The sequence below is a fragment of the Heliconius melpomene genome, chromosome 19 (assembly GCF_056956725.1).
Source record: "Heliconius melpomene rosina isolate 202511_hmr_F chromosome 19, ASM5695672v1, whole genome shotgun sequence".
Taxonomy (NCBI): domain Eukaryota; kingdom Metazoa; phylum Arthropoda; class Insecta; order Lepidoptera; family Nymphalidae; genus Heliconius; species Heliconius melpomene.
The window spans coordinates 10,785,901-10,801,779 of NC_140407.1; the positions used below are offsets into that span (position 1 = coordinate 10,785,901).

At 31.9% G+C, this 15,879-nt stretch overlaps 2 protein-coding genes across 5 annotated transcripts in view; one reads left to right on the plus strand and one right to left on the minus strand.

Moving 5' to 3' along the window:
• Positions 1-7,697, minus strand: part of stumps (DBB domain-containing protein stumps) — an 18,461-nt gene extending 10,764 nt beyond the window's left edge. Inside the window, exons 1-3 of one of the 4 annotated variants that reach the window (XM_085202855.1) lie at positions 7,467-7,697; positions 563-866; positions 43-290 (exon numbers count right to left, since the gene is read on the minus strand). In XM_085202855.1, the coding sequence (XP_085058981.1) occupies positions 43-290; positions 563-866; positions 7,467-7,470 (556 nt within the window). In that variant the 5' untranslated portion in view covers positions 7,471-7,697. The other 3 variants (XM_085202851.1, XM_085202853.1, XM_085202854.1) reach the window with 3 other exon arrangements.
• A 2,151-nt stretch (positions 7,698-9,848) lies between these two features.
• jdp (DnaJ domain-containing protein) lies at positions 9,849-12,088 on the plus strand. The gene is made up of 3 exons (XM_085202862.1): positions 9,849-10,022; positions 10,507-10,608; positions 10,835-12,088. The coding sequence occupies exons 1-3, from the start codon at positions 9,936-9,938 to the stop codon at positions 11,153-11,155; spliced, it is 510 nt and encodes a 169-aa protein (XP_085058988.1). The 5' UTR covers positions 9,849-9,935; the 3' UTR covers positions 11,156-12,088.
• Positions 12,089-15,879: the final 3,791 nt, after the last annotated feature.

Below are 15,879 nucleotides of genomic sequence, written 5' to 3' on the forward strand. Positions count from 1 at the left end.
AGGACTTTGTCTATTGTATGTTAATTTTCACTTTCTACTTACCTTTAAATTGAAAGTTTTTAGGTCGTCGTCTTCTAACAGTTTCTTCATCAGTTTGATTAAACCTAGGTGGCGGCATCTTGGGTACTTCACTAGGCACTGTGGTAACCTCTCCGGTGCCTGCAGATCCAGTAGCTAAATATCCTCCAACTGAATGCCGTCTACGCCCTTGTAATGGAATCGTGTAGAATACTTCTTCATGTTCTTTGGTACCATCTGATTTTACTACTTTTGAACTAATTTTGTCTTTTCTGTGTAGAAAATATTTACTCACTAAATAACAATACGTGATACATGCATTGTTTTCTTCGCTGATAATAAAACTAGGTCAAGTGAACACTTCGACAAAGTATAAAGTAGGTATTACCCACTTCCTTTTTAATTATATTATAATATTTATATTTATGTTCTTTATAATTAAACTAACTTCTTATAACTTTACAAGTATACTTTTAAAGCAATCAAGATTTTAGTAACAAGATAAATCGTTTACTAGGTTAGGATACATTATAGTGTTTCTTACTTAATTCTTGGAGCAGTAAATGTGTTTCTCATGTCACCCGGTGCGCAATCACCCGGTCTGGGCTGGCCTTTGAGGAAGGCTTCAGCTTGTTCCGGTTCTTTGGCAGAAAGTGATCTCAGTAGAGCTCGGAATTCTTTTCTTCTGGGACTCTCTGGTTCCCTCCTTCGGGGAGAGCTGAGCGGTCGAGCTCCATCAGCCCATGCCCTGGCTGGTGCAGATCGAGAGTACTGTTCTGATGGTGGTGATGCAGGACTTGCGTTGTCCGCAACATCCTTGTCCGTAAACGCGAAGTACGACGGATTGTCTATAACAAAGTACAAAACGATGTGTCAATTAATAAACCACCGAGTCGCTAAGCATTGCGTAATGTAACACAAACAGGATATTTAAATATAGATTCAATAAAACGACCTAAGATGGTTATTCAAAGATTCCTGCGTACCAATATACATCATCAGTGTCTCATGTGCGTGGAGCGGCGTCGCCTGCTGGCCACCGGCACCGCCGAGCGACTGTCGCGCGGGAATTATTCAATAACGACAATGGACTAACGGCTCTCCATTACGCCCAGTGCGGGACCGGGCCGTAGAACAACCTACTTTTCAAGCCGGAAAATATGAATTGAAGACAATCTTGTGTTCAGATTAGGAGACTACATAAACCTAGATTTTTATGACAAGTAACATATCCTATACAAATACTAGATAAATGCTGTTTTTTACCGATTTTGGATATATGTACCTAATAATAATATAATTAGTAGTACATAGGAATTAAAAATTATACAATTATATTTATCATTTAAGATAGAAAATACTAATTTTTTGATAAATCTGTATTTGATAAATATGTAATCTAAACGTGTAAGTAAGACTGAGAGGTCACAATACCATAACACAAAGCTACCCGCCGATGCCCGCATCTGTGACATTTTGATTTTGTTAATGCATTTCACGGGTCGTTTTGAATTGTCCCTCGAGACGTACCTACATGTGTCCTACGAGTGCCATACAATGGTAGGCTAACTCATGAACCATTATTGTGCCTAATTTTAATATATTTAAGAGTTGTTATTTATATATTGTAATAACCGTGAGAGAATCTGTGTTTTCATTGATTATATACTGCATATGGGTACTACGGTTTATACGCAAGTTGTTAAATGCTAACTAACAGTTTATTGTAACTAAGTTCGTTTAAGATATGAACTATAAATCAAAATAATTTCTTATAATCATAGAGTAAGTTATTAATTTGGTATATATTAAAATTTTAAATATCAACATCGATAAACTACAATGATCACATCTGTTAACTGATGAATCAATCTAAATTCTTGGTAACCGAATGAATCTTCGCTAAAACAGTGTTTCCTAATAAAAATAGGTATAGGATATTTGCTCTAACAATTTCTCTCATATCAAATAGATATTTAATATTAGAAATATCTGAAAAGAATTTTAATATTGTTTTCATTTATTTCTAATACAGTACCTACTTGTATTGTATTGTATACAAGTAGGTACTATTTCACATACAACAAGAGATAATATTATGCCATATTTGTACAACATGGAACACGGTTTTACGGCATAATTATCTCCGTTGAATTATCAATTAAATTTAATAACGAAATTATTAATGAAATAAATAATAAAATATTCAAATTTTACTTTACGAAGGTACATATATAATGCTCTACGAATACATTCTATCATTCTAATGTAAAACTTTTAACTGAAAATTATTGTAAATTAATCGTAATAAATCTTTTAGATAAAGTTAATCTGCTGATGTCTAATCTATTAAAAAGGATTACAATATAAGATTTACATTGGCTTATTAATTGTAAGGTTAATTTTGAACAAACTACGCTTAAGCACTTACTGGTGGCTCGTAAGCAATAGTCGAATTGGGGTCCCATGATCTCAGAATCAGCAAACGTAACACGCAACTAAACACGACACATCCCGTCGACGGCACGCCGGGCTCTGCGCCCGCGCCGGGCCGGGACCGGCGCCCGCAGCCCCGCAGGTGCCGCGCCACACGTGCGAGCTTTCACAAGGAAGGGAAGCTTTCTTAGCACGCGCGAACAGGAAACGTCTCTACCAGAACAGAAATCACGTACGCTTATGAAGGGGAGCCTGCGACCAGGTTTAATTTGAGTACTCATATGTGTCCGTTTTGGTAGCACACGCCAGCGTCTGTTTGTAAATAAACCCAGTACATTGTTGATATTGACGGCCATTCATATTTGGAGTTGGTTCCGTTGCCTATTATTAGAAAACGTGTTGCAGTCAATACGTTTCATATATGTAATAAATAAGTTTACGAGAATTAAAAAAGAAATAGAAATACACTCGTATGTTAGAAACGCGCCTAAGCAAAAATAAATGATATGATTTAAACACTTTCTTTTCTTCATACTTTAATATTATATGTCAAAAATCAAACAAACTGAATCTCAAATTCTAAGTGTTCTTCCTGAACTAAGAACTGAGTCCGAGAGTGATATCTTATAACCACACGCATCTGTTCTGTATCGCGTGCGAAATATAAATATCATGCATTCCTAACTACATATTATATTAATAACTCAGTTATTTTAATATAATACTTACTCGATACTTTAATATTTTAGAATTTATAGAGGAATATTAAAGTAAAGGCAAGTAGGGAAGTTTTTATTAATCTATTTTCTCTGGTCTGGTCATTTAAAATCCAAAAAAATCGAGCAAATGCCAGTGCAAGTCGCTAACCGAGGATTCCGAAACAATTTCATAATTGTAGGTCAACGGGAAGTACAACTAATGAAAGTTGACAAACATAGGTTTGCGGAGTATGCACTCATTTTGTATGAAATGAACTACAATTAGTAAACTCTTTTGTATGCTCCTCCGCGTTGACTCAGAAGCTAGATTATATGTGTGCTCCAAGGGACCTTAGAACTTAATATTTATTATTAATTTCAGCTTGATACTTTCGCATGGTCCATATATATATATACTTTTGTATATTTACAAAGCGACATAGACGTTGCTATTATACGCTTCACAGATCCTCTAGTAGGCACATATAAATTCATATATTTTTGTAGCATTTGCACAGTGCGTTTACAGAGTATCTTATAACTATAAAAAATATGAAATACTATTATATTTTAAGTAAAAATAATATGTTATTCTCTTATAAATTGTATTTCATTTATTATTATTATACTCGTAAATTTAAAATATAAAAGACGCTTTTAAAATAAGTCACTTTGTTGATGGAAGTAAAAAAACATACCAGATGTCGGCCTGACAGTGCTCACTTGCATCTGCTGTAGGTAGAGTGTAAAACAAAGGTTTCTCTTGTACTAAAAGTTACCAAAACTGTAGGGAAGTTAGTTTTTCAAAGTAGTTCATTATTGATTCGAGAAGATGGAACACAATGAGTTTGCACATAAGTATACATGTGTTTGAATTTATGCTTATACATGTTAGTCATTTTTATATGTGATTCATTATGAATTATTTAGGCGTCCACATAATTATTTAGGATTTTTTTCAGTGAAGATGACAAGTTACTTTTACAATTAAAGAAAATACTTCATGTTATATTATATGGTAGTGAAATTGTGAAAATAAACACAAAGAGAGCTAAGTCATAACGCTTGGAGTTGAAAATCTGCAAAGTATTTGCGGAATAGCGCGTGTTTATATATGCCAGAACAGCGCAGTAGAGCCGTTTACACAGCTACATTACTTTAAAATTGTTTAAAAATCTATATTAACAGAAACACCAAGAGAAAACTATCCTTTATTATAAAACATTTAAAACATATTGTAGAGACGTAGAAAGGTATATTTTTTTTCAGCTTCACGCTGTATCCCGCATGTAGCAGGGTAGGCAGAGGGAGAGTAGTATTAAATCACTCCGCCTCCCACTTTCCGACACACGCTTGTGATCAGCGCCACGATTGGCCTCAATAATAATAAATATACGACGATGGTTTTATAAGTTTTTATATATATCTGTATACTTCGAACTACGTAGTATGTATTAAAATTCATCAAATAAATTACAGATAATATACTTAGCGATATATATGTACGTATGGATATTATGACATATAAAAACCGACTTGGAATAACGAATAAGGGTCAATAGACAAAGATGGGCTTTATCGTATGGCGACGGCGACGGCGAGCCACGGCTTAGATACAATTGGATGCTTCCGCTTGTCTTAAATTAATTCATACACATATATTATGTACGACGTCGTACTGAAGTTAGACTACTAGGTGTATTGTATATGTTTCGCACGTCGTTTAATATTTATATAGGTACGTATGTAATGTATGGCAAAGATGTTTTTTTAACATAATTTTATTTTCAGCACGTGCTCACGTTGTGTTAAGCAATTAAGATTTTTATTGTCTTTTCATGATCTGATTTAAATTTTGATAATACAAGCTGTTTGTTACGTTACTTAAAATTTTCTGTATTAATACTTAGTAAACATGTTTTAAGCATGTAGGTATCGCATTTTAAAACCCTTCATCTAGTACAAAGTTCACTGACTTATTTGAACTGCTCCAGGCGCATCATCATCTTACACTTACATAACCGATCCGGCGTATCGATTACATATGCATAGGATGTATAATATTTGTACTGAATCCTAATGATGCTGCGAGTAAAAAGCCTTAGGTCACATGAAATAAGGAAAAAACTAAAGATAATACATTGGCAAAGGCCAATATATTATTAGGCATAAATTTGTGTATTTATATAAGGGCGTAGAAATAGGGGGGCAGGGCAGTCGGTGCCCACCGCGGATACATTAGTAGCAAGTAACATTCTTACAAAAATAAAAATATATTACTAACTCTTTCATACTTTTAACAGTAATTTTGCTTAGAAAATAATTATACTATCTTACTGTTTTTAGTGACCAACAAGAAACGTAGTAGTCTGAGATCCCAGGGCCCCCAGACCTACGTCATTTTAGCAAAGCTGAAATTTTGAGGAACAGTCTAATATGTAATTAAGACTATATGGTTGTATTTATACTCTGTAACTTGAAAGTGATCTGTCAGAGATAGTCCTCAAAATTTTAGCTTTGCTAAAATGACGTAGGTCTGGCGGCTCTGGTATCTTGGGCTATAGTAACATAGATATTCGTAGATAGATAACTATAAAAGTAGTAGTACTATAGAACTATAGTAGGATGTTTAATATTTAGTCTATTTATTCTCAAAATTCAATATAACTGTTTATAAAGAACAACGGAAAATAAGGTCAAGCTGCAACAGGTGTCCAACTGTCCTATATACTAACTCCATTCACTGACGACCGCCACGGATGAATAAGCGCGATGTCGAATAAACAACGCTATTTTCTTTTAATTTTAAATTTTAATTGCAATATTTTTTATGTGCTTTTTAAATTATGATACTATAGACATATAGTACCTACGTATCTACCTTTCGAAATTGTATAAATCGAATATTATTTAGTTATTTGTAGGCATCTCAAATAGATCTAACTAAGTAACCATTAAATTGAAGGACAACCGATATATTTTTTATTTTCTTTTCAGCTTTACTCTCGTTTATCTCGTAAGTAAAAGTACAGGTTAGGCACAGGGCGCCTAGGTACCTAGTGTATACTAAACGAAAACATTCCGGTCTCTACTTTCCGTTGAACTCTAATAATAGAAATAACTTATTTTTCAGTAAAATTACTTTTATATATACTCCTATATATGAGCAAGCACGTATTCCACATATAGTAACAATGTAGTGTTAATTGAAGCATTGTTTAAACAAATCGGGTGCGCGTACTCGTTTGGCTCTATGTAGGTACAACTAACAGTACCTCCATTTCAATGTCATCCATATTTAGTGGACTAACAAGATACAAAATATTAATTGCTACTACATACAAAATAAGCTTAGTTATAGTAAAATTAATGACGTACGGTGAAATTAAATATTTGTTTAACATTATATTTTAATTTCTTCGCTCTGGTGTTGAGACAAAGCGCGGGGTTCCGCCACTCAACACGCAGTGCCTTCAGAATTCGGCGGAAAATGAGGAACGGTCTGTCTTAACACTAGGTTCCCTTTGACTGCTGTGTGCGGGACACAACGTGAAGTGATTTATAAATCAACACCAACGTGAATTGTATAAAAAAAGAAAGTATATTAGGAAAGTACACAAATATACACGGTAACGCTATGGTGGATGAAAATTTATTTCTGATTCAAACCCTATCTGAAATCTTCTATATATACCTACCTGAGAAAAATAAAAATAACAAATAAAAGTTTTTTTTCATATAAGTAACTTATTATTATATTTATATTTTTTATTTTATTCATTGCAAATAAAAAATATAAAAAACAAGATAACATAGGGATGTTGTTTATATCTATATGTGGAACAACGAAAACAAAGCTATTTTTTACAATATTACAATAGTGTAGATATATCTTCGTCTTATTTTGTTGGTGCGGTAAATATTGGTAAAGGTGCAATGGTAATCTGGTATTGGTAAAGGTGCAATCCACGACTTCTTCTGATATTTATCACGATTCATATTTATATTTAAATGTCTCAACGTCTATCATAATATTTTTATTCTATTTAGAAATAAAATAATATCAATAAATACAAGTATTTTCAATATTCCTTATATGCACAATTTATTATGACGGAATATTTTATGAGCAGTATAATAAATATCTGCGACGCATACTACTAAAATAAACACTGGTGTGTTCATACATATTAAATCTATCTCGACAAAAAATTAAAGGTTGAACAAACTTTTGGCGGAGACACGGGGCGAATAGAAAATATGGGAACGAGGCCCGAGCATTGTTGTTAAGCATTCATATGCCACTCCACTCACCCATTGCTGGGACATCCGCCGCTACTTCCGCTGCCAAAGATGGTGGATCTTCAAGCGACTGGTTCGTTGACAGGCTTGTTATGTCCCCGATATACTATCATAACAAAAACGCAGTTATTTTGAACATATCATATATAATAGTCACTATCATATTGAAGAAAGTTTATTAAGGATTAGAAACACTATTATTTCTCCAAGCGGAGCGCACACCCGGTGTGGCCGATGAGCTCGGTAAACTTACTCTGAGAATGTCTTCAGTGGCTATTTTTGATGCAAAAACGCGTTGGGAGCTGTTTTGAAACGCCAATGTCTAGAGCATGCACGGAATATGCAATAACGTCAGCCTTGGTGTTTATATGTGATAGGTTTCCCTGCATTGTCTTTTTATATGAAATTTTAATGCAATGATTCTTTGTTTTATTTATAAATATCAACACTTTTATCACTGTCATCTTCATGTTATGACACTATGGTGAGACTCTATCTTAGTCTAAATCCGTTGTTATTTAAAAAATATGAAACTTAGCAATATATTTATGAATTATTTTTTAAATAAGAATGATAAGTAAGTAACTACTTCAATTTATGCGTACATAAAATTTTATAAGGTATCTTATTTATATGTTTATATTTTTACCTACACATCTTTATTGTCTTAGTATATGTAAATAAAAATAGTAATGCTATTACACATATCATTGAAGAAAGTACTACGGAATATTAAATACCTAATTGAAGCAGTTTAAATATTAAACATTTAATCTATATATATATATATCTAGTTTTATAAAAGTAAAAAAAAGGAAAGTACTTTGTGGTGCAATTTCTCAATATTTAAAATCTATAATATTTAATATAATAGGTAAGTTTCAAGATTATTTGGAAATATCATACACATTATACAATTATAGCTTGCCTTAGACAAGCAAAAATAAATGATACAATAGCTATAATATAAAATTAATTTACATGCTCATGAACTAAGGAAATATTATATTTAAGTACATACGGTATTGATTTGTTTCCATTTTCTTACATAAGTATTTTGAATTTTGAACCTATATCTATATTTGATTTTAAAATAAAGGGGGGCCTAAAGGGGACGCGAGGCATTAAGGGGCCACCCATGTGTAACAGTCATGTTTTGTTATCGCTAGTAGGGGTATATTTAGCATTAGTCTTTATTCCGCCAGAAACAACGAATATACCACACGCGATTTTTTTTTTACAAAAGAAAACTTTTCTCGCCAAATTTTCATTTAGTTTGTGTGATTACGAAAATATGTGTAAATAGGAAATAACTGTTTCATCATCTGTCACTGTATTAAAAGCCATGTATTTAAACTTTTGAAAAAAAAAACACTAGCTATTCATAATTTTTGTAGTTCAATAATATTTATTTCAAGTCTTTAGAGTGTTGGGCGACTTGTTATCATTGTGTGCGGGTGTTGATAATAGGGGTCGCGAATGGACATCCCGGGATTTAAAAAAAGACAGAGCTTCATGCTCTATCCCGCATACAGCATGGCAGGCAGAAGGAACATATCGAGTTGAAATTCAAACTAAGTATATATATACTCAGATCTACTGTCCCTTGATTTCCTAAAAAAGAATTATTTCTACATTTACTTAAAAAAAAAAGATAAGGTCGTTATTTCTCAAAAAACGTGTATTTCGAAACAAAAATGTGTATCAAAATGAATAGGGTTCAAAATTCTAGAATTATGAAATTTGGTAGCTGGCATCTACAGGTAGTACTAAAAATTGTTCCGAATGATTCAGTTCCAAATTATTTGTAATTATGAATAAATTAAGCAGATATATTAGTGTATTTTTTATTAATTTACTTAATATTTGATATATATTTCAAATATACCTATCTTTATTGAAAATTGCTTGGATAAAATGGTAGTATTGATCTCAAAACACGAAGCTGCGCAGTAAAAGCTTCATTCATCAACATTTCTATATATAAAAAAGGATGTTCTTTACCTAAGGCTGGCAACAATACTAATGAGTAATACATTGCTTTCTTAACACTAATATTTCAATATAATTATTAAATTCAGCCCGCAATGTAATATACTCTAGCGTCAATGTCACTTGACATTGGTTCTTTCCCAGTGTGAGGTCATTGTAAACACGAGTGAAAGTGTCAGTGCGTTTCATATACAATGTGCTAGAGTGAGACAAGAACAGAAGTAGTCTATGGTACAATAAAAATCTTTGCACAGGAATATAGTTCTTATGATATTTCAATAACGTATATAACAGCTTAAACGATTTCCTACTATTATACATTCAAAGGTTGAGCTGTATTTTCACACAAGCTAATTTACGCAATTACCACTACAGTTACAAGTTACCTATACATATGTATGACCGTAGTCGTACACGTATACATTGACAGATTTAAGGTTTTCCCGATCACCAGTACATATTGGGGTTTTGTTAGGGAGGGTCGTGAAAATGACCGGGGTGGATGAAATACTGAACTATCAGAGGGACCCTGAAGACGACTTCTATGGGTTGCTGGGATGTGATGGAAATTCAACTGTGAGTGTTAATTACTTTTGAAATTAATAACAATAGAAAAAAATATTGATTCGAATATTACGTTTGACCTTAATTCGAGGCCCCGAATTGACCTACATCCTGAATGTTATTGGCAAAAAATCCTGCGCGATTTGAATGATCTTAATGATTAGCTGTGGCATACTTACATTTTAAGTTTTAATTAAGTGAGGTCAGGCGTGACGCGTTTACAATCACAATAGCCTGATTGTAAACGCGTCAGGTTGTTGGTTCGATTCCCAGTCGACGAAAAGAAATATTTAATATTTTCATTTCTTTCTGATTTAAACGGAAAACCTAGGCGTTTAGTTCCACCTCTCAACACGCATTACTTCCAGAAGTCAGCGGGAAATGGTGAGCGGAGTGTCGCGGCTCTCTCAACCTACCCTGTTAGATGCGGGATAGTGTGAAGCTGAGTTTCTTTTAAATGGAGTAAAAAATATGAAATATTTTTTTGTTTTTTTAGGTGGAGCAAATAAATGCCGAATATAAAATATTAGCTTTGCAATACCATCCTGATAAGAACGATGGAGACAAAGATGCTGAAGCAAAGTTTCAAAAGCTAAAGGTAAAAGGGTGGTTTTATATATTTTTTTTATATATATATATATATATATATATACATATATATATAAGAAGAAACATTTTATTAGGAGGGAGCCACCAGGTTTTAGAATTTACACCATAGGAAATATCTCTAGCTAAAAACGTATTAAGTATTTATTAGGAAAACCCGTTTTAGTGACGTCATTTATTAAAAGATATTGCTTCTACTAAATCTATAATTTTTTCAGGAGGCAAAGGAAACTCTGTGTGATCCATCTAAAAGGGCACTATATGACAAGTGGAGACAGAGTGGAATTTCAATGGGATACAAACAGTGGCTGGGCATGAAGGAACACATTCAGCAGTCCATGCATTGGTCCAAACCAAACACTAAGGACCGTATGTTGGAAGAGTCTGGTCGTTCCTCTGGTCCATCTAGCTTGGGCCCGACTAATGCCGCAGCTCGGCGAGCTTCAGAGGGTGGAGCGGCCCTGTGGGGTCGCTGGGGCGGTGGCAACCAGGAGCCCCCATCTGAAGTCATCTCAAAATTCCGAAACTATGAAATATAATTTCATATCATAATTTTTCTATTTTAAAATGAAAAAGAGATTGATGTGCCCCAATCTCTTAATTTATTTTGCAATGTTTAGATTTTATTTGTAAACTGGGCTGTTGTAATTTCTTACCATTTTATTTACAATTAGTATTAAGTACTATGAAGCCTCAAATGGGCACAATATTCATCAAGTCAGCTCTCGAATGTCACTCGTTTTCTAAATGTTCAATGTTTAAATGTTTCAAATTTATTGATGTTTTGCTGTACTTTGATGTTAGAGACCCCTAATTAGATTTTAGTGTCAAACACATCTTTAGTCTAGCTCTTAGCTGTAAGCTACGCACATTCCTAAAACATAATGAGTCTGATTATTACATTTCTGCTGTAGTACAATATGTAAGTTTTATGAGAATCTCTATTATATTTTGAAGAGTTATATTTTTGATCCTGTTTAGGACTATTTTATCTTACTCTAAGTATTACACTACCCACTGTTTGGAAGAATGAGAATGTATTGAACAAGTTGTGACTTGCTACAGGGTATTGGGAGATGGGCAGAATTCTAATTTTAGTTTTAGATGATGGTGACTATGAATGGTCCACTTTGAATAATATCTTCTGTCAGCCATTTATAGTCACAGATAACCTTAACAAAATTACTATTGATATTATATTATTTGTTTTTATATTTTTATCTTCAGCGTAATTATAGTGTTGTTCCCCAGGTTGTTAGAAATAAGTATAGATTAATGTGTTAAATGTTTTATCAGTATTTTTCTCTTTATTGAATGTTTCTAAAATTATTACATTATAAATGTTATATTGATAGATGTCGTAGATTTCGAAATCAAATATTAAATGTCTATATAGAATCTTTGGATGATTTAAACAATATATTATTTTTGATGTAACTATAAATGGAACAATAAAGTTTATGAAAACGCAATAATCTTTCATTTCAAATTATCATAATTGCTTGTTAATGCAATTTGCTACATAACGATTTTTAATTTAAAATATATAATATAAATACTACAACGATTGCAAATAAACTCAAAAATACCAAAAGTACTTAATAGTGTAATATGTTATATTGTAATTAATACCCAAAATTAACTTTAATTATATAAAATTCCTTTTTAACATACTTATCTACTTTCTTATTCGCATCACTTGGATATACCTACATTTTATTAGCTTCACGCTGCATCTCCAATGAGCACGATGGGCAGTGGGCATTCATGCCTAATTTTCTTTTCTGCCATCTATAAAAGTGATTAGTCAAATTGAAGCTTGGGATCAGGAAGTAAAACCATGGTAAAAAATCCGCTTGTCAGAGATTACTCAAATTATCTCAATATTTTTTTATATTATTTATATGATGTCTATATAATATAATCCACATTGACTAAATATGTTAATACTTCGCGTACACATAAGCGTAACTGTTTCGTTTCTTTTGATTGAACTTGGGTTGACACGCCACTGATAGATTTACCTATGAACGATTTTATAGAAAATATAACAAAAGATTCAACCGCAGTTACTTTTATACGTATGAAGCGGAATGACTTTCTTATTATCTAAATTATTGTTCTATTTTCATATATATGTATCCTCAGTTGTTTTGTAAATATACGGCGTCAAGTCAAAACAATGAAAAACAATAAAGATGTAACAATTTGCCGTTCAATTGTTTAAAAATTCCATAGATTTTTCCTCGGACAATGAAATATGTAAGCTTTAGCCAGAACTATTGCCACATACTTCGTATGAACTACTTACGCAGGCTATCATTTCATTTAAAAGTATATAGGTAATTTAGATTAGTTATTAGTATCACCGTCGTGGCACAGGGGCACAAGGATGTGACTGTAACGTCGGGTGTGGGGTTGGATCCCTTCTAGAGGAAGTGAAATATTTATTTACGTTTATATTGCCATTTCTTCGCTCTAGTGTCGAGGCAACGCGCGGCGTTGAGGTCTGACATTCAACAAACAATGTCTCCGTATGGAAAGTTGGAAAGAAGTGTCTCAACACTAAGTTTCCTATGCCTACCCTGTTGTGTGCGGGACACAGCGTAAAGCTGATTTATTTTATTTTTATTTATAAGTATTTTGTCTACCTATTACTAATAACCACATGGAATACTCATCATGTAGGTACAGATAGAAATTTAATTTATCATATAAAAAAAAATCATAACCAGCAATTCTGTTATGACTTTCATTTTTTAATTAGACGACACATTATTTTACTTAGTCGGCAATGGTATTGACCAAACATAAAAAAAAATATTATATAACATTTAATGCCGTTGCAGCACAGTGGCTCAAGCATGCGACTGTAAAAGCGTTAATTCATTGACAGGGTTCGATTCCCACTCGGGGAATGAAATATTTAATATTTTCATTTCCTCGCTGGGGTATGTCAAAGTTCCGTTATTCAATATGTAATGTCTTCATGGGAAACGGAGTGTTTTAACATTGGTCCCAATTTCCCTGTGACGAGATGCAGCGTGAAGCCAATTAAAATACTGCACAAGGTGCATTTACATGAGTACTATTTAGTCTTAAATTATTTATTACATCTTACTTATCATAAATAAAAACATATATGATACTAATAAAGACATTAAAATGTAAGTATGAAAATTATTTTATCTACAAAATTCTTAATATTTATTTATATATTGTACATATACCAAGGTATATGGGATCTGGGATGGATCAAACAAAGCTACCTAAGTATTGCACTGAGCGTAAAGCAATGAAAGCTGGACTCATTTAAAAAATACAGAACGAATGTAAGTACAATTATATCATAAGTACAATCTCCAAACTTAACAAATTCGCTGACAACATATAAATCGTGGGTCACAAATTTAAAATGATAATATTTATATATTTTTATAGTAACAACAAATTATCTTAACAACAAGTAGTATATAAGTTGTATGAATATATCATTTCATTATTATGGGGTGCAGGCGACAACTGAGAATTCCTATCACTGGATGTTTACACTGGAGCTCCGGTTGCGTCGTTAGCCGGCGACGGCCAGTACCACCAGTTAGTTGCCACCTCTTGTCAGCTATTGAAGTGATTATTAAATGTCTTATATTGAAAATTTAAAAAGATAAAAATATTTTAAATTAATGAAATACAATATTATATTAGATTTTTTAAAGTATAAATTAAATTATTAAAGTTAAGCATTTTATAGTCACTACAACAACCATTTTCTTTATGAAATGTTGGAAAAAGTGTACCGAACCGTATATTTTGTTGTTCTAAAGACGGATTTTAAGTTTTGATTATAATAGGTAAGCTTTTTTTCTGTACAATATGTAATATGGTAGTTTTTAGTGTACCATAGTTGTGTTGTACCTACTTGTACATTTATTAATCAAGCTTAGTTACATTTAAAATGGACATATGAGTAAAAAAATACATAATTATTTTTTACAACGAAAATGTTACGTAAATATATTACACGTGTTTTCCAGTTATTGTTGATATTAGATGTTTTTAAAATAATAGTTTAAAATTATAAACTGTCCTCTGTCCTCTTCATCATGCATTTCTTTTTTATTTCTCATCATTCTGTTTAGTAATAAATAAAATTTGTTGAATATTTATATTATGTTGTTGCTGTCGTTTAGATCCATCAATTAATTTATAAAGTACGTATGAACTTTAAAAAATCAAACTGATATGCTTAAAAAAGTCCAGAAAATGAGTTAATTAGTTTTTTTTTCATGAAATACATAGTTCAAAAAGTTCCAGTCACTGATTGTAAGAACAGACTTTCCATAAACATGTATATATTTTTGCAATACGAGAGCCAAACTTCAACTGACCTTACAAACAAAGAGTCATTATTCTTTAGGAGTGAAGCTTGGAACAGACTGTTATGTAAGAATATATATAAAAAAAACACAACTTACGGTTCTAAAAAATAACTTTGGCAAAATTGTTAAATTTTCTTACTGTACATGAGTTAGGTTAAAGATAAAAAAATATACTAAATACAAATTAGTCACCAAAGATTTATATATATAATTTATTTATATATAAATTTATATATATATCTTTATGATATAACGTTTTTTTTTTGTTATTTTTATAATATTAAAGGTGATTAAATTATATAAAATAATTAAATTATATCAACTGAAAAATAAATAGTTTATGCGTTCTTTCGTATATCATTAATAGTTTTGATAAGAGAAATACTTTTTAGGTCCAAAACTAAGAAGACATAGCAGCGAAATTGGACAAGATTATAAGAATGTTTCATAGCAAACACAGTAGTGTACAATGCTAAGTTGACATACGCATGTACTTACTTTGTTTGTTCTGGAATCTTCTTTAAGCTACAACTTGGAGAATGCCTAAGAATTTAACTGCAAGAAGGATTTAGGGCAATGTATGAACAACAGGAATGTTATGTACAGTATATTATAAAATTCTATATGTAACGTTTTTGTTGTCTTAAATTGCTCTGCAACCATCGTAAAAGAAATTTTATTAATTTTAGAGATTATGTATGGTATAGCTATATGTCAAGAATAAAAAAAAATCAATACTTATAATATTATGTTTATTAATATATGGAATTATTCGCAATATAGAGAAAGTAAAATCATTTCAACGTAAGTTATTTTAAGATTTTATATAAATTTACTATGTTATGTCATGGAAATAAATTTATGGCATAAAAAATATATACTTA